Source organism: Coccinella septempunctata, chromosome 5, assembly GCF_907165205.1.
Source record: "Coccinella septempunctata chromosome 5, icCocSept1.1, whole genome shotgun sequence".
Lineage (NCBI taxonomy): Eukaryota > Metazoa > Arthropoda > Insecta > Coleoptera > Coccinellidae > Coccinella > Coccinella septempunctata.
The window spans coordinates 35,475,399-35,494,902 of NC_058193.1; the positions used below are offsets into that span (position 1 = coordinate 35,475,399).

At 37.8% G+C, this 19,504-nt stretch overlaps 1 protein-coding gene and 1 long non-coding RNA gene across 2 annotated transcripts in view; one reads left to right on the forward strand and one right to left on the reverse strand.

Moving 5' to 3' along the window:
* The window catches only part of LOC123314203, a 75,085-nt gene that overhangs the window by 42,660 nt on the left and 12,921 nt on the right, over positions 1-19,504 (forward strand). Inside the window, exons 8-14 of the mRNA XM_044899335.1 lie at positions 4,143-4,337; positions 5,830-6,102; positions 7,850-7,995; positions 8,200-8,244; positions 13,905-14,023; positions 16,165-16,329; positions 17,632-17,745. Of these exons, the coding sequence (XP_044755270.1) occupies positions 4,143-4,337; positions 5,830-6,102; positions 7,850-7,995; positions 8,200-8,244; positions 13,905-14,023; positions 16,165-16,329; positions 17,632-17,745 (1,057 nt within the window). The remainder of the gene's footprint in view (positions 1-4,142; positions 4,338-5,829; positions 6,103-7,849; positions 7,996-8,199; positions 8,245-13,904; positions 14,024-16,164; positions 16,330-17,631; positions 17,746-19,504) is intronic.
* On the reverse strand, positions 17,738-18,280 carry LOC123314208. Its single transcript, XR_006537789.1, has 2 exons — positions 18,043-18,280; positions 17,738-17,987 (listed from the first exon to the last, which is right to left on the reverse strand). It is a non-coding gene; the product is annotated as an uncharacterized LOC123314208 (long non-coding RNA).

Consider the following 19,504-nt stretch of genomic DNA (forward strand, 5'->3'; position numbering starts at 1 on the left):
TACAGCTGACCTGCAACGTCTCTAGACCTTTCAGAAAAAATGTTTCTTCTTGCTCTGCAAACCAGACCTCCACTGTTTTTATTCCCTCATCTTTGTAAGAAAATTAACGAACTTTTTTTCAGTTGAGGAAAGAGATGATAGTCGGATGAAGCCAAATCTGGTGAATAAGGGAGGTGTTCTAGTAATTCAAACCCTAAATCACGAATTTTTCGCATGACAACATGAGATTTGTGTGCAGGGGCGTTGTCCTGCAAAAACAAAACAGCTTTGGACAGCTTTCAGCGTCTCTTCTATTTAATTTTTTCCCGTAGAGAGGTCAGTTATGTCGAATAGTAATCTCCGGTTATTGTTCTACCCTTATCCAAAAAATTAATCGTGATTACTCCATGGCACTCCCAAAAAACTGAATCAAGAACTTTTTCAGCAGATTTTTGGACACGAAACTTCTTAGGTCTTGGAGAACCAGAATGTCGCCATTCCATCGATTATTGCTTTGTTTCTGGATCGTAAAAATGTACCCAAGTCTCATCCATAGTAACAATTCGGTTTAAGAAGTCTACATCGTTCTCAAATCAAGCACAGATCGAACGGTATGAATCTACCCTTGCACGCTTTTGGTCAACATTCAAACATTTGGGGATCCATTTTACAGCAATTCTTCCCATGTCCAAATTGACGTCAACTTTCTTATAATGAACGCGTTCGTATGAAATATTCAGTGCTTCAGATATCCGTTTTAGCCCAATTCGACGATCTGATAAAATCATGTCATGAGCTGCATCGATATTTTCGGGGACTGTCACAGAAACTGGCCTTCCCGATCGGTCATCATCTTCAATGAAAAATTTACCTCTTTTGAAGCTTGCAGTCCAATTTTTCACGGTCCTATACGAAGGCCATTGATCACCAAGGGTATTAAGCATATCTTCGTAAATCTGCTTACCTCTTAACCCTTTTAAATACAGGTACTTGATGATGGCTCGATACTCCAATTTTTCGATTTTCACAATTTCGGTGGACATCTTCTTCCTTTTAATTTATTGCGTAACTCTGGTTCACTTTCTTGACCTCAAACTTCACACTGACACTTCTCATGAGTTATTGTTCGTTGCTATGGTAACGCAATATTTTTTATGCATGGAAGTGGTCTAGGCTAACTAGATATCAATACATCCTCGTATATCAGTGTAAACTGTGTTCTATGTGCACACCAGAAATTGACTAGTTTGTGGACGTTTCTGAAAAAGTCTCTCTTAGTTCCTGTATGGTTTGCCTGGTCTTCAATCTCCCCGATATGTGCAGTTTGAAGGATGTCAATACCTATTTCACAGGGAGGAACTCGATGAAATAAAATGAGCACGACTTACCCGAACACAGCCCTCGCTAACTTCATATTTTATACGGTTCGACATCGGTGGAATAATTGAAATTGACGTATACGGAAAAGCGAGCGTGAGGAATGGAAAGAGGGTTGGACAGAAAATGAAAACTATCAATAATTCATGACGCGAGCTCCTGCTCAGCTATTTTTAATGTCGCACTTCTCATCAGACTTGACTTGGGTTCCTCAAACCTTGGTAAAGGGAATACCTGAACTAACCTAATTGGATGATTTTCCTTCAAAAGTAGACGACATGGTGAGACTCGTTAAATTTCGCCCAGCTTTGAAATATGAGTAGCTTTCGTACATAATTTGCTGTTCGAGCATTGCGAAGTTTTTGCGTTCGTTTACTTTAATGGAAAGGCAAAAAAGCTCTCATATAGTTAATCTGACAGTCAACTCAAAACACATATAGGGTCATACAAAGGTTACTTCAGAGTAAGTGCCAGGGTACATGAAGAGATCTCCTGCCAATTAAGAGGTTTTCAGTCCCTAATTATATGCAAAAGTACTCGATATTCTGTTGGAAGAGACGTATCTAAATAAATACAAAAAACTTCACCAGGAGGTAGCTATCGTTACTGAGATTTTTGGAAAGAGTTATGGACGTTTTCTTTCACTGTCTTCCGAAGTGAATTTCCAACAAACCAAAGGTATGTTGACAATCCAAAGATTTAGATCATGTGTTTCATGTTTTTTGAGTATTTTCAGAGCAGCATGTAGCTTTCATTTTCGATGAGATATGACAATTGAAAAGTGAAATAAAATCCAAAATTTTTTCAATTCAACCACTACAAAGGTTGATCTTCTACTTCAACTATCCATGGATTTTCTTCATCCACAAGTATTCAGAGATCAATTCAGCTCTTTTCACCCTTTCACATGAATATGCAGCAATTCAAATAATTGGTTGCTGTGAAACGTGGACCACCATGCTCAGCAGACCGTTGTGGTTATCATCGAAATTATGCATGCTCGATTCTATTGTGCGTTAGGTGGCTGCGAATAAGTACTCCTAGCCTTTGATCACGTGCCATTCCTGTGCAAATCCCTATGCGTTCAAAGGCAGGGAATCAATTCCTATGGACGACATGAATGAACCCAATTAACGTTAGGAGGATTGTATTAATGGGGTCGTAGTATCTCTAAGCCAGATTGGCGGTCTCTGATGAGACCTGAAAGGGATGAAACAATCACACGCTCTCAGTTTGAACTTAACAATGAAGTGATAAATATATCACTATTTTTCTTAATTCAAACGAACGTTGTTCAACAATAACTCATTAGAAGTGTCAGTGTGAAGTTTGAGGTCAAAAAAATAAACCAGAGTTAAGCAATGAATTAAAAGAAAGAAGATGTCCACCGAAATTGTGAAAATCGAAAAAATGGAGTATGGAGCCATTATCAAGTACCTGTATTTAAAAGGGTTAAGAGGTAAGCACATTTACGAAGATATGCTTAATACCCTTGGTGATCAATGTCCTTCGTATGCCACCGTGAAAAATTGGACTGCAAGCTTCAAAAGAGGTAAATTTTTCATTGAAGATGATGACCGATCGGGAAGGCCAGTTCCTGTGTCAGTTCCCGAACATATCGATGCAGTTCATGACATGATTTTATCAGACCGTCGAATTGGGCTAAAACGGATATCTGAAACACTGAATATTTCATACGAACGCGTTCATCATATAGTTCACGTCAATTTGGATATGAGAAAAATTGCTGCAAAATGGATACCCCAAATGTTTGAATGTTGACCAAAAGCGTGCAAGGATAGAAGCATCGCGTTCGATCTGTGCTCGATTTGAAAACGATGTAGACTTCTTAAACCAAATTGTTACTATGGATGAGACTTGGGTACATTTCTACGATCCAGAAACGAAGCAACAATCGATGGAATGGCGACACTCTGGTTCTCCAAGACCTAAGAAGTTTCGTGTCCAAAAATCTGCTGGAAAAATTCTTGCTTCAGTTTTTTGGGATTGCCATGGAGTAATCATCATTGATTTTTTGGATAAGGGTAGAACAATAACCAGAGATTACTATTCGACATTACTGACCACTCTAGGGGAAAAAATTGAAGAGAAAAAGAGCTGAAAGCTATCCAAAGGTGTTTTGTTCTTGCAGGACAACGCCCCTGCACACAAATCTCATGTTGCCATGCAAAAAGTTTGTGATTTAGGGTTTGAATTACTAGAACACCCCCCTTATTCACCAGATTTGGCTCCATCCGACTATCATCTCTTTCCTCAACTGGAAAAAAGTTTGAAATTTTCTTCCAACGAGGAGGTAATAAAAGCTGTGGAGGTCTGGTTTGCAGAGCAAGAAGAAACATTTCTTTTGAAAGGTCTAGAGACGTTGCAGGTTCGCTGTAATAAATATATCCAATTGAGAGGAGAATATGTTGAGTAATAAAATATTTTGACATTGAAATTTCGTTTAGTTCTATAGTACACTAAGAATTTTTCAATATATCCTCGTACATAACCTCAATTTGAGCAGTGTAGCATTTCCAGTAAGCAGGGAGACTATTTAACTTCAGTACGCCCCATAGAAACATGAATAAATGTAAGCCTTGTATGAAACTGCTACATAAATGATATCTCGGAACTGAGTTTCAGGCAAAGTGAGTGATCACCTTTTACACAGCTAAACGAGAAAGTTCCCCTGCCGTTATGTACACAAAAATCTAATTTGGATTTATATTAAAACATTACGCAAGCAGTTCTCCTCCCATCTCCAAGTCCCCCTTTAATTTCAGGCAATGGAGCAAAACAAGAGGTACGAAAGTTTGGTGGTCCAATGCAAAGCTGTTTCGGGACCGTCAGACCTGGCCCATCTAGCGAGGTCCCTGCCCGCTCCTCAGGGACGAGGTTTAATAATGAAGAGGCCCTTCGTCCCCCCCCAGCCGCCGCCCCCAGAGGCAACAAACGGAGAATATGTCGAAACGCCAAACGTGAGTATTTATGGCAGACGTTAGTTTGACGAGAGATGGGTCGTTAATTAGTTTCGAATGAGTTTCGAGAGACACGGTTAGTGTTAATTGAATTCGAAACGATTCGAGGGGGATACAATGCCCATTGTGAAGTTAAATCTGGTGTCATATCAGTTATGAGTCAGTTGGAGGCAGAAATATCAAGCGACAATAATGTGATTCAGTTAATAAGGATATATTTCACTCAATGACATAGAAATCGTCACTAGCAGTTCAAAACTCACAATTCTGAATTGAAATCGTGTCAGATTTGAAGAGGATATGTTAATTGGACCCAAAGGAAGCTACTTTTCAAGACTGTCAATTCGGACATGACGCAAGGTCACTGCGGTCCTTTGTAGATGCGAAAAAAAATTGTTGTACATATTCGAGAGTGTCATATTTTCATAGAGATGGTTAATCTCGGTGTTACAGACGTGCTGACCCATTAATCTGACACTAATCAGGGGGTGTTTTCTTAATCTGACAGTTTGAAGATGATACCAAGGCATTTTTTTAGATATCTCCCTTCCTGTACCTCTAATCGTTTCTGTATTCATCATAAAAGTTGTAGATAATAAAATTCTACACAACTTCTGTCTGAAGCAATTTTACATACTCTTAACCGTTTCCGAGTTAGAGGGCGATAAGGGCGAGGAGCTTAGCCACACATGCGAAAGACCAAGGTCAAGGTAGAAACTCAGTCTGATGAACATTCATCGCCATATATCTCGAAAACGTTCAATCGTAGAAAAAATTGCTTCGGACAAACTTTGTAGAAAATGTGATGCTCTACAACTTTTATAATGAAAGCGAAAACAATTTGAAGCCCAGGAGAGGAGATAATTCAAGAAAACTGATTTTTGCGAACTTCATGGCCAATTTTCATTGTTTCGGCTTGCTGAAACTGTCAGATTATTCTTGAATCATTAGCTTCAAATTAAGAAAAAAAGCCACCGCGCTCGAGAATGTATACGTGACTTTTTTTTTGCAAATTTGACACCCTCCCACACATTTTCATCACCCTTAAATTGTCAGATATATATATAAGACATATATCTTAATCTGACACGCTCGAGTATGTACCTACAATGATCGTTCGTTTTAACCATTCTGTCCTAGACAATTCTCTCTATATACAGGTCTAATTTTTGATAGAGATTCTCTACATGGTCCAAAGTATCTCCCCTTATATTAATCTGATACGCTCGAGTACCTCTCTCTTGTGCTGCCCAACTATTGAGATCACATGCCCAAATGGTGCAGTGGAAATCATAGCAGATCTCACAGCTCTTCATCTTGTGATAGATAGATGAGGTATACTAAGAATATCCAGAGTTTAATTGCATCTTGAAAACTCAATTGCTGAGTATTGTTAGCATCTGTCAAAACAAGGCCTTTCTCTCCTCAGTTTCTAAGTTTGATATCTTCTGAGCTCAACAATAGTTATTTGTATCTAAAATTTTTTTTGCAGGATAATATTCCTCCACTGAAAGATGAACTGGTCATCGATAGACTATCTGCACTCCAACTGAAACCCTCACACGATGCTCTAAGCAAGGAAGCTGCAGACTTGGACGTGCAAATACGTCAAATCAAGGATTCCCTGGATACTTTGGTGAGAGTGCAGCAGAGGTCAGTAGAAGCGTCACTTTACAACAAAGCCAACGAATTGCAAGAGGATATTTCCATGAAGAGGTTCGACCTTAGGGTTTCTCACATGCATTTAAGTGCCATCAATGCACAGGTTAGTGTCTTTATACTCTAGCTAATTGGGTGTTTGTGAAAGAATGGTTTTGGTCGTAACTAGGTCGTTGTTTGTGTTAAAACGCTGCAATATATCAGTAATAACTCGTGTTTTTGTTGCTTCACTTCTTTAAACGTACTCAGGGAATTGGTAAGGTGTTGGAGGCTCCTGATTAAGCCTATGTCTGGAATTAAAAAGGATACTAAATTTTCAATACTTCAACGACCGTTTTGTGTGTAATACTGAGGATCCCACAAATTCAGAATTATCAATCAATTCCTCATAGTTTCTCTGGACGGTATCAAAATTTAGGAATTCACCCTGTATCTATTCACTGCCGAAATCTCGGTTGCGCATACGCTTCACGCAACGTCAATAACCGTACGGATTTTCGTGAAACTCAGCATTTAATTCCGTTTAAAAACCACCGCTCCGAATCGGAATAGTGCTCGATGTTTTTTGTGCGCGTTATCGGAAAATCACGTTAGTGGTTAATTTGAAACGTTGATATTCTTGTCGCCCGATACAAACGTCCAAATGGGGTGGACGCCGATTCCTAAAAGTGTTGTGAGTACCTATATTCCTATTACTTCTAACATTATCAAACGGAATATTCGTATTTCTTCAATTAACAGCAACTGTCAGATATTTTAATCAGTGTCCTCTCGTTTTTTTCGTCAGTTGGCTGCTGTAACCTCAAAATCATCACTGACCTAGTTAACATCAACCAAAACAATGCGCCAAGGACGTGACACAGTTGAGTGTCCTGGCTGGAAGGAATATCTAACCTAGACCATTGTTTCGTTTTCTGATTTCTGTAACGGATATGCTTCTTCAATTGAATTAGAATATCTAGGTCCAGTTGAACCCCAATTGTCCCTTATACTTAACCCAGAAATTTGAGGAAAGCTGTCAGTGTTATAAGACTCTCCAACGATAATTCTCACTGTAGCTGAAGAATTTTGATATCCTTCCTAATTTCCACAAAACTTAAAGACGATAATAATGTCTTCTGGGCAAATATATATGAAATATGCAATGGAAAAGCTTGGACAGAAACAAATATTGTCTTTCTCAACGTTCCATCCTCCAATAAAAGCAAAAACATCTCATAGAAGTGAACAGGAATTCTTCCTGACATGAAAAAATAATGATACCTCACTCATGTTATCCTGGCGCATTCTCCATTTTGTTCCTCATCGAACCGTTAGTAAGGGTGCTGCAATCCTTGGAAGGATTCTAACAATACCCGGTTTTTCCTACATTACTATAGATTCTATGATACCTATATTCAAATGGAGGGTATTATCTTGATACCAAAATAATATGGTTCTTTGATTCTTCGCGTTCACTAAAGACAGTTGTCTGGGGGGATTTTCTTTGCAACTTTCATTGGAAAATAGTTTTGCTGATAAATCTATCAAGAATTGAACTACCCCTAGTAATCCTAGAAAATCAAATAGACACAAGCAGCCAATGAGTCCTGATATCCTCAAGGGATATGTAACAGTAAATTTGTGTAGCGCTTTCGCCATATTGCAACGGCCGTCTAACATTAAAAATCTTCTTCTACCCTTACCAACGACTCTGTCAAATTTGGTCAAAAATTTACGTGAAATGCTGGAAAATATTGGGCAAATTTTCTGTCAGTTTGATTCATCAAAATTAAAATATAATCTTCATATTTTTGTCACTTATCAATCACATCGAGACAAAATTTTTTGATGGTGTTTTTTGCTTGTTGCAGAAAGAACTGTTCAGCAATAAGTTAGAGGGCGAACGTGGTAGTGCATCTAGTGATCGAAAATTATCAGTTGTTTCGCAGGGAAGTATGAAAACGAAATGGTTGAAGGCTTTTAAAAGCCTGAAAACACCGCCTCCTGAATCAGAAAAGTAAGTTTTCTGTTGAACCTCTTGTCCGATTTCCGATAACTTCAAAGCATTTTTTCAATCACATATCAATATGAAATTGTCGGTTATTCACTTCAAAACTTCCAGGTGATTTCAAAATTGAAAATAACAGGTGTTCAATGCTGACAATTACATGTTGTAGTTCTTACTAAAATTCTATATTTATATTTGTTTTTGGGTATGCAGAAAGAACCAAATGTACCATGCTGTGTCTACGATAATTTCCATGAGGTAATGAACTTGCATTTTTCATTCACATAGGTCATATTTATGTTGTCACAATTTCATTGCTAGTTGATATCACCCTATTTCACAACTCACACAGTTTCACTGTTTCAAATTCATTCTTCGAAGTGTCACTGAAATGAAAATGAGGTTGTTAAATTCACTATTTCTTACCGCACATGAATTTACTGCACCTCTCAAAAAGTGAGCATCTGTTTCACCACAATATAGATGACAAATATACAAGAAAAAAATAGTAGTGGGTATTATTTGGAGAAGAATGATTGAGCAATAAAAAAAGATTTTTAGAGTCCTTCTCCACTCCAAGGGTAGAATAAAATAAACTTAGAAAAAAACACAATCTTCACAATTACTGAGCACGAAAACATATAAAAAATTCAAACCTACTCCGAAAGCAGGGTCATTTTCCCATCAGTTGACTAAAAATCAAAAACATCCACCGATTTTCTGATTCCGTTGGATAAGGCTGTTCCATTAAACAACCTGAAAGCCCCAATTTACCGGAAACGATAGCTTTTAACGAGGTTATAATTTTATCCAGCTTCCATCAGAAGCGTAGATCGATTTCCTCGTTGAAATGAGTGCTATAAAATTTGATGTTATTGATTCCTACTTTTTTACTGGTTAACGAGGCAATCGACAACACTGCTTCATGGTCAGTTATTTTTATAATCGTTGGAAGAAAATATCATGTTTCTATTCTTTCTATTTGAAAGAATGAGACTGACGGCTATGGAGCTCATAAAATAACTCGTGAATTGAAGAAAAAACACACTATTCGAAGTGTATTTTTGAATCCTCAATATAGCTCTTTCAAGAACGAGTTCATTTACTTTTCTCAGTTGGAAATGATGAAAATTGAGAAGTAAAGATTCTCGTAATTTCAAATTGATCAACGTAGCTATAGAATGACGTTCGTTACGAAGAAACATAGCAAAATAAGAACATGATATCGTAAAATGGATACAGAGCAGACTGTATCAACTTTGAACTGACAGAGCGTCAAAATAGTTCATTAATTAATGCCATATGATACCTCTATCCATCAACTCATTAAGCGGAAAATAGTCCTATTGATTTCAGATTAGAAAGGGAATTTGATTACAGAGTAGGTAAGCCTTCATTGTTGGAATATTAGGTACGATGGAACAGATACAAATTTGCTGAACTTTTAACTGGTAGCTTCATAAAATTATCAACTTCCTACGCTTTAACTTCTCTAATTGACGCTTCTCAATTCCGTCAGAATAATTCATTGTGAAAGTCGACTTTCTAATGAATCTCACTTCTGAAATTTTCCTCAAGAAATATCAATTCTAGTTGAATTCTTTCAGAATCGAAGCGCAATTCAGTTCGTCGTTTTTTCAAAGTAATAAACGAATATTTCATTCCGAACTCTGGAATTTCTTGTATATTATCTCGAGTTCATGAAATATCTATAAGATAAGACATATTTCCTGGACTTTTTCCTTCAGCACTTCACCTGACGTTTCGTCCGCATTTTCAGAGAAAACTAGGTGTGATATTGTCTTGGGTTAACTTTTTAAATGCCTGGGAAACTTGAGATGTTCCAAATTTTCTGTAACACCTCAAAAGTATTAACTAATATTAATATCGAGCTGACTTGATGAACTATTTCGAATTTCTCTGAAGAACCTCGGAAAACCGCAGAAGAAGTGGAATGGGAAATTGTGTTTTCTGGGTTAGCATTAGCAATTCCATTAGCCCAGAGGTGTCGGTATCTATTACTCCGAGGAAGCTCTTCGTAAAATTGAATTTCTGGGGTTTTCTGGAAATGAAGTGGAAACTGTTCCCTAGTCGTTTGATGAGGTTCACTTGAATCAACTGATTTCGTTAACTCGAGCTGTTTCATGTTTCGATATTTCCTTCCTCCATGGATCACCTTACCAGAGAGATGAAAGATGTTAAGAAGAGGAATAAAAATCTGGAGGAATCAGAATTATACATGCATATGTTATCCACTTTCAACGGTTTTCTTCAATACAGATGTTTTTTCCCAGCAGGAATAAAAAAAGATGATATTATCAGATTTTGAATGTATTGGCTCCATTCTGAAATCAGTTGTTCTCGATCAATTCTAGTGATCAATAGTTTTTCTTTCGTTTGATTTTCTACACTCGATCGCTATGCAACGCGAAACACGCAATTTGACACAAGAGGAATGTGCCCAAGCGGTAATTTTGCGAGAAGAAGGGTGGACATACACAAGAATTGCGGAAAGGTTTGGAGTTTCCCATACAAGTGTGTCCAGAATGTTGCAGCGATTCAGGGAGACAGGTATGAATGTCCGAAGACCAGGACAGGGTAGACAACGGGTAACAACTGCCATTCAAGAACGTTACTTGAGAGTTTCTTCGTTGAGACAACGGTTTGCAACCGCTCGCCTCCTTCAAATTCAGCTTCAGCAAACTCATGAGGTGCAAATTAGCACTCAGACAATAAGAAATCGCCTCAGAGAATATGATTTAAGGCCTCGTGTCGCGGCAAGAGGCCCAGCTCTAACTCCAGCCCATCGAAGGGCGCGTTTGGATTTTGCGAGAGAGCATATCCATTGGGAAGAGGCCGATTGGGAAAGAGTTCTCTTCACAGATGAGTCTAGATTCTGCCCCTACCATTGTGATCAACGTTCCCTTGTATACAGACGTCCACATGAAAGATATGCTCAGTGCAATTTCCTGAATACTACTGGTTTCGGGAGAGGATCGATTATGGTATGGGGTGGAATATCTTTGACAGCTCGCACAGACCTAGTGGTCGTTGATAATGGAGCTATGAATGCTGATAAGTGCCTTGAAGAGGTTGAAGTCTCTCGAATGGAATGGCCAGCAAGAAGTCCAGATCTCAATCCGATTGAGCAGGTTTGGGACAACCTCAATAGAAGGCTGAGAAGTTCAGAAAATCATCCAGCTACTCTTAATAACTTACGAATCCAACTCGGAGAAATCTGGGAAGGATTAGATCAGAACATTTTAAGATCACTCATTTTGAGTATGAACCGTCGTTGCCGAGCTGTAATTAACGCAAGGGGTGGTAATACCAAGTATTAAATCACTTATCAGCATTTCAGTATTTTGAAAATTGCTCATTTCTCTTCTTTCACATAGGATTCGGTGAAATCCTGAATTTTTCTTCCATTTAATGTGTCTTGTTTCGTTCAAAACCTTCCCGAGAGAACATAAAAAATAAGTTATAAAGTCAATGTAGAGTTAACTTTCATTAGAATTGAGATTTTCAGAATGTGCGTTAATTTTTTTGCGCAGTATACATAGCTGTAGAGCAGCTATCAAAAAATACCTGAAATTCAATTAGTGACTGGAAAACTTTTCGAAATGCCAACTCCCTATGTGTCTGATCGAGTTACATAAGAGCGTCTCATAGTCAGATGTAGAAGACGAAACTTTTAAATTTCCCTCGTTACATATGTCCTCTCGCAGGAACCGATCGTAGAATTGGACGAAAAAAAGACACATCCCCTGGGGTTGCCTTTTTCTGCTAAGACAGTTTTCTCGGACGCTTTTCCTTTGAACTTTCCGACGACTAATGGAAGGCGATCCGTGAAAATCGGCATTTCCATCCATCCGGAAAAGCAAAGTCACGTTTGTAACATGGCGGGACTTAGCAGGTTATGGCTTCCTGTATATTCTCAGAAGTTGTGCAAACATCGAGCCGTGAATTTTAGGAAATATTTGTACAGCAATCATTTCCCATAGCAGTGAGAGAGATCGATAGTGCGATTCAGAGTTTTCACGTTTTCTCCAATTGCAAATACAATATAGAGTTGCCACTATACCCTTAACACAGAGAGGACCATTCGAAACATTCACATAAAATTTTATAGTAAAAAGAGGATTTTCCACGCCCTTAATAATATACAATATTGAAAGAATTAAGGTACGATAACAATCAACACAAATTTGAGACGGTGAAAAAATATTCAATATCCCAAAAATGATCAAAAACACATTTTCATCCAGATAAAATCGCCCATCATCAAACCATTTCATCGTCGTTTTAAACCTCCCCAGCCTGAAAAAATGTACACATGTCTAATTTTGTGGTGCAACAATATTCCAGATAGACACAACTCCACTGCACCGTACGTATGTAAATATACTCCAATAAGTTGCTGGTTGCTGCAAGATTCGAAGTTATTCCAATTCTTGAAAAAAAATTGATCCAAACTAACGCTGAACGCATATTTGGAATAGCTATGAATCTGTTTTGAAAGTGTTTTCGTATCTTCGCCTTTTTTGTGTAAGTTTGAATTTATTGGTATAATGGTCTGGGTAATATGAAATAAGAGTCGCTACTAGTTGGGATAGTTGCATGATAATAATTGGGTAATATTGTGTCTTTACAATTATCATTATAGATCGTCCTGTTCAGAGCGAAATTTGAGTTGAGTTCTGAAGTGAAAGCTTTATAGATATATTAGTATTTAGTCTTTCTCTTCTTTGGAATTATTAGGTAACTATTGTAAAGTTTTCATTATTGTAGTTTAATTCTTGTATTTGTACCCAATTTTTATATGTATTTGAATTGTTCACATTTCCACTGTTCTATTAAGGTGGACAGTGTGGACACTGCGACGATGTTTTTCAGTAGAAATTCTAAATACATCCAGGAATTGTTACGTATCAAGTACAGGGTGGGCAAAATTCGATGTCTACTGAGGGGATCTCGAGAACTTTAAGAGCTAGAAGAAAGCGGATGACACATTTCCTAGCTCTTTTTCAGAGAAACAAAAAATGGTGAAAATCGTAGTCTCCTACGATTCTTCGTTTTTGAGTTATAACCAAAAATGGGATTTTGACGATGTCGAAAAGTTCTCATAACTTTTTAGTCTTTGAAGTGAAAGAGCTGAACCTTGAACCTTCTATAGGTACTTTTTTACGTAGAATCCACTGACGAGCTCAAAATATTTTTTCATTTCGAATCATGAAGCGAACTTTAGTTTCTTTAAATGCAAACTTTTATTGAATTTTTCATTTTTGGATTGGAAAAAATCTTTCGTCAGTAGATTCTACGTATGAAAGTGCTTAAGAAGGTTCAAGTTTCAGATCTGTAACTTCAAAGACAAAAAAGTTATGAGAACTTTTCCGAATTGTCAAAATGACATTTTTTGCTAATAACTCAAAAACGAAGAATCGTAGAATGCTACGGTTTGCACCATTCTTTGTTTCTCTGGAAAGGAGCTCGAAAATGTGTCATCCGTTTTCTTCTAGCTCTTACAGTTCTCGAGATACCCTCAGTAGACAACGAATTCTGCCCACCCTGTACAGAATTTGACCGAAATATCTTAGTTTTTATTCATTTATAAAGCCTTGTACTTTTAATTAACTCAGATGAGTCCTTTTCATCTCTTTTTGACTCTAAACAGTCCTAATTTAGTGGAATAACTCAGAAAACAGCTGGAAAAAGTGAAGATAATTATTCACAAATTTCCCGAGCTTCGAAATGAACCATTGTCGAGTCGAAATGAAGCGTAGAATAAAATTTGTGGGGCGAAAATAATCGAAAAATCGTTTATTTTCCATCACGCCAATCAAGTTCCTGCGGATGATAAGCCTGCAGCCTTTCAGCTGGGGCTTGATTGAAATTAATATCTTGTTTACTTTCTCCAGGAAAAATGGGGCGGCAGCCACAAGGGAACTCCTGAAGGGAGATCCTGATGCTCACCATTTCCAAGAGAATACATACAAAAAGATCACACCTTGCGATGTTTGCCAACAAATACTGAGAGGTGAGGAAAGTTTGATATCAATTACCGTGAAAATTCTGTGTTCTTTCGGAGTTTCTTAATCGATTTTCGTCAACTTCAGACGCTATAATAAATTCTCAATGAGTTCGCAGCGCAGTAGTCGATATACCCAAAGGACTTTTGTTCAACTGAAGTCATCTATACAGGGTTAGGATAAAATACTGTATCGAATAGATCATTGTATATACGAGGATACATTGAAAAATTCTTAGCCCATTATAGAACCAAACAAAATTTCAATATCAAAATATTGTATTACTCAACATATTCCCCTCTTAATCGGATACATTTATTAGAGCGAACCTGCAACGTCCCTAGACCTTTCAAAAAAAAATGTTTTTTTTTGCTCTGTAAACCAGATCTCCACATCTCTTATTAGATTAGATTAGATTAGATTAGATTAGATTATATTAGATCTTTATTGGTGATATTGCAAAACAAGTTGTTGCTTTCACAAGTCATAAATACAGAGGTTGCAATAAATATGAATAAGATAGATATAAAATATATGAGATAGATATAAAATATATAGAGAACACAGAACAGTTAAAAGTCACTAAAATTAAATAATAAATAATAATGAAGACATGTATACTTGAAAATAATTTAAAATAGACAAGTAGTGTTCATAAAACCTCAAATTAACTCACAGACAAAGAATTCGTTACCTCCTCGTTGGAAGAAAATTTACGACCTTTTAAACTTTTTTTCACTTGAGGAAAGAAATGATAGTCGGATGGATCCCCGCAGGTCGCCCGCAGGGGGGGGGGCAGGGGGGGGGGGTCACGGCTCCCCTGGGATATGAGAGAAATTTTTCTTTCAGTAAAACTAATCGTAGATGATATTTTGCCCCCCCTGAGAAAAATTTCTGCGGGCGCCCATGGATCCAAATTTGATGAAAAAGGGAGGTGTTCTAGTAATTCAAACCCTAAATCACGAATTTTTGGCATGGCAACATGAGATTTGTGTGCAGGGGCGTTGTCCTGCAAAAACAAAACGCCTTTGGATAGCTTTCCGCGTCTTTTCTCTTTAATTTTTTCCCGTAGAGTGGTCAGTGATGTCGAATAATATTTTCCGATTATTGTTCTACCCTTATCCAAAAAATCAATCATGATTACTCCATGGCAATCCCAAAAAACTGAAGCAAGAACTTTTCCAGCAGATTTTTGGACACGAAACTTCTAAGGTCTTGGAGAACCAGAGTGTCGTCATTCCATCGATTGTAGCTTTGTTTCTGGATCGTAGAAATGTACCCTAATCTTACCCATAGTAACAATTCGGTTTGAGAAGTCTACATCGTTTTCAAATCGCGCACAGATCGAACGCGATGCTTCTACCCTTGCACGCTTCTGGTAAACATTCAACCATTTGGGGATCCATTTTGCAGCAAGTTTTCTCATGTCCAAATTGACGAGAACTATATCTTGAACGGGTTCGTATGAAATATTCAGTGCTTCAGATATCCGTTTTAGCCCAATTCGACGGTCTGATAAAATCATGTCATGAATTGCATCGATATTTTCGGGGACTGACACAGAAACTGGCCTTCCCGATCGGTCATCATCTTCAATGGAAAATTTACCCCTTTTGAAGCTTGCAGTCCAATTTTCACGGTCGCATACGAAGGACATTGATCACCAAGGGTATAAACATATCTTCGTAAATCTGCTTACCCCTTAACCCTTTCAAATACAGGTACTTGATGATGGCTCTATACTCCAATTTTTCGATTTTCACAATTTCGGTGGACATCCTCTTTCTTTTAATTTATTGCGTAGCTCTGGTTCATTTTTTCGACCTCATATTTAACACTGACACTTCTAATGAGTTATTATTCGTTGCTATGGTAACGCAATGTTATTTTGATGGTTGGAACCGTCTAGGCTAACTAGATATCAATACATCCTCGTTCCTGGGTTCCACATTTAAAAAAACCCTTGTACGTTACATTACACGTTAAGATACCCCTAAATACATCAGCTTTAATTGCGAATTATCCCACAGCAACTCATATAAAAGCAATAACTCATTTCAATTCATAATTGGTCGTATTTCCATTCAGAAATTCTGAATGAACCTCTTGTGAGAAACGAATTTTATCACGACAACTTTTTCCATTCAAGGGCACACGCGTCAGGGCCTAAAATGTAGGATATGCAAAATGAACATCCACGTAGATTGTCAAGATAAAGCATCGAAATGTCAGACGAAGGCGAAGCTGCTGAGGCGACAGAAGTCTACTTCAGAAATCGAGACCCGTGTACCTGAATCAACCCTCGAAGAGGAACGTAAGTATCTGCCTTATTAGCTATCTGCATTCTCCAAGTTCTTATCATACAACAATTCGATGCAGTCATCACATTTCGTCACATTACCTTATTTTTTTAATTTTTGCTACCGAAGAGGTTCTCGTCTGAGAATGAGAGATGCATGGTAACAGAATCCGTGGAAACCTTCCTCATAGATTCATAACCAACAAAATTCAATAAAAGCTCCGCCACTCCTTTGTGTGGAAAATCGTTAAAAAGGGGAAAAACCCAATATTTCCAATAAAGAATGGATGAACTGATCATCTGACCCCAATTTCTCGAATACTGAGATGGATAAAATTATCGGGATGAAATAGAATCTTCGCAGATGATGTTCTGCCTTCTCTGGAGATCCAGAATAATGGAGATGAAATTTGAAGCTTCTACCTTCAATTCAACAGAGTGGAAGTCGTTTTAATCATACGATACCCCTCGAAATTGAGAAACGGTAGGATGGGAGAACTCTTATTCACGTTTCATTACTGTTTTAATGGAGAATCCCCAGTGAACTTAAAATTTTATTCGAATTTCAGCATCATAGGTCCATAGTACCTGCATATTTCATTCAAACGTCAGCTTGAATTTTCGAGATTTCTGATGATGATTTTGATTGCAATCCTTTCGATCAACATATGGATTTTTTTTGAAGAACCACAGATAATTCCTGAAATAAGAACCTGATGAGCTGACAAGATAGAACTGAATCAAAATAGTTCAATATTATATCTAAGTATCTAACGTCTTTCCTCAACAATGACACGTTTTCAGAGAATGTCTTGATTATGAATCTATGTGAGAAGTTTGCAATCTTTTTTTATACTTTGAACATATGAAAGAAATACTACAAGCAAAACATTTTGGTTGAAGGAAAAACCCTGATTCTGTCGGCATTATCAATGCATCGCATCATTTCGTATTCGTTTGGTTTGAAATGGTCACATTTCCTCAAAAATCATGTACATAGTAAGTTACACATCAACCAAATGAGTGCCATTATCAGATCATCTACAGAGCAAGTGATACAGAACATGAGATGAGATAATATACTTTCAAGAATAAAAATGAAATGGAAAAACATTGAAAAAAAAAATCAATTTCTCTGTATCACGATCAACATATTGTACATATCACTGTATTTCAAGGGATACAAGCCACTGAAACTTCATCATTATCCTCCCCATCATAAGCTTTTCGCTTTTTGAGCTTCATCCGGTTCTTGAACCTTCTCAAATGAGATTGTATTCAACTCAAATTCACCCTTTAAATAGTTGTACATCTTAGGAGTACGGGGTTTATATGGTGGAATGACAACGATAAACAGAAGACTATCCATACGAGATGAAAATAAGGTGCAAATACCTGCAAAGACCAAGAACTCTACACAGTCTCTCATAGGTATTTCTGTGTGAAAATACATGGAAATTGTATCTCTAACAAAAAATATAGAACAGGATATTTCATGAAACGAAAGAATTCAGAAGAGAACAATATCCAGCCCAAAATTCAAACTCAGATGTCATGAAGTATTCTGTTTTGAACATTTTCCTCATCCTAACAGTCGATGTCATGGCTTCTCGATGTTAATCGCATAGAAAAACCTGTCAAAGCTTTAAACTAAGGCTGGACCAGGATCGGAGCTGAAAATAAGAAGCTTTCATTGGGGATTTATGTCAAAGATGTAACTAACCGTACTTTCAGAACGTCTACATTGTACATTGATAGCCGAGATTTCAGTAATTTCGATTGGGAAATCGAGTGATTTCGAATCGTTTTATTTTAGGGAAAGCAATGGTACCTTTGCTTCCATGGATACGCGTCCATACCCCCCTTGAAAACAAAACGAACTTCTCTCGTGAAAATACGAAAAATACCTTCGATGTAAAATGAACTGCTCCACATAAGTTAGGGATATTGACTTAAATTGCGAAAAATATAGTTAAAATAAGATTTTTGTGATGAAAATTCATATTAATATGATTTCAAGTTGCAAATTAATTTTAGCCTGTAGGTCTGCAGCGTATACAGGGTGTTAAGAAAAATCGAGTAAAATAACGAAATTTTATTCCCAGAGAATTCAAGCATTTTAAGACTATCAATACAATGTATGGCCTCCACGGGTATCAATAACAGCTTGACATCTTCTTTGCATACTACACACGAGGTTGTTGAACATTTCTTGAGGAATTTGGTTCCATAAACGGGGCAGAAGCTCTCTCAGATCATAGGGATTCTGGGGTAGGTTGATGATTATCTAATCTTCTTTGAGGCTTATCCCATGCATGTTCTATGCAATTCAAATCTGGTGAGTGCGGAGGTATTGGTAAATGTGGAATACCAAGCTCCTCGCGCGCATTCTCAAATGTGGCTGCACGGTGCGGTCTAGCGTTATCGTCTAGAAATTGAAAAGTTTCACCAATAGCAGCGTGAAAATTTGGCACAACATTGTCAATGACATGCTCCCTATAGTGTCATATTCCCCGGACAAATTTTGTAGATCTGTGCGCCCGTTGAAACAAATCCTGGCGCATACCATATCACTAACCCCTCGGAATGGATGGACTTCTTGGACATAGCGACGTATACGGGGTATGCGTGGGATTGTCCATACCCTTATTCTTCGAGAATCTGAAAATCGTCCATATCTGAATTCATCAGTGAAAAGGACACTACGCCATTGATCGTTCCAATTGATATGTTGCCTTGCCCATTCCAGTCTTTGACGCTTATGGTCACGTGTAAATGGAACTCCTCTTAATGGACGTCTAGAACCTAGATTCACCTCTCTCAAACGTCGTCTGATGGTTTCGATGGAAACTTGGACCCCGTCTGCATTTTGAAGAGTATTCCGTAGCATTCTACACGTAGATGTAGGGTTTCTTCTCGTCGAAACGGTGATGAAACGATCCTGAGCTGGTGTTGTTTTTCGTCGCCCATCAAGCCTTGGTTTTTCCAACACAGAACCTGGCTCCTTGAACCTTTTCCAAAGTCGAGATATCACACTTTGGCTGACTTGGAGCCTTTCCGCTACAACAACCTGAGTTAGGCCACCCTGTAGCATTCCGATAGCCCTATTAGCCTCAGCGTTTGTTAATCTACGTCTTGGCATTTTCAGAAAACTCGTTTCAAATCGAAGCCGTTGATAAACTGACTTCAT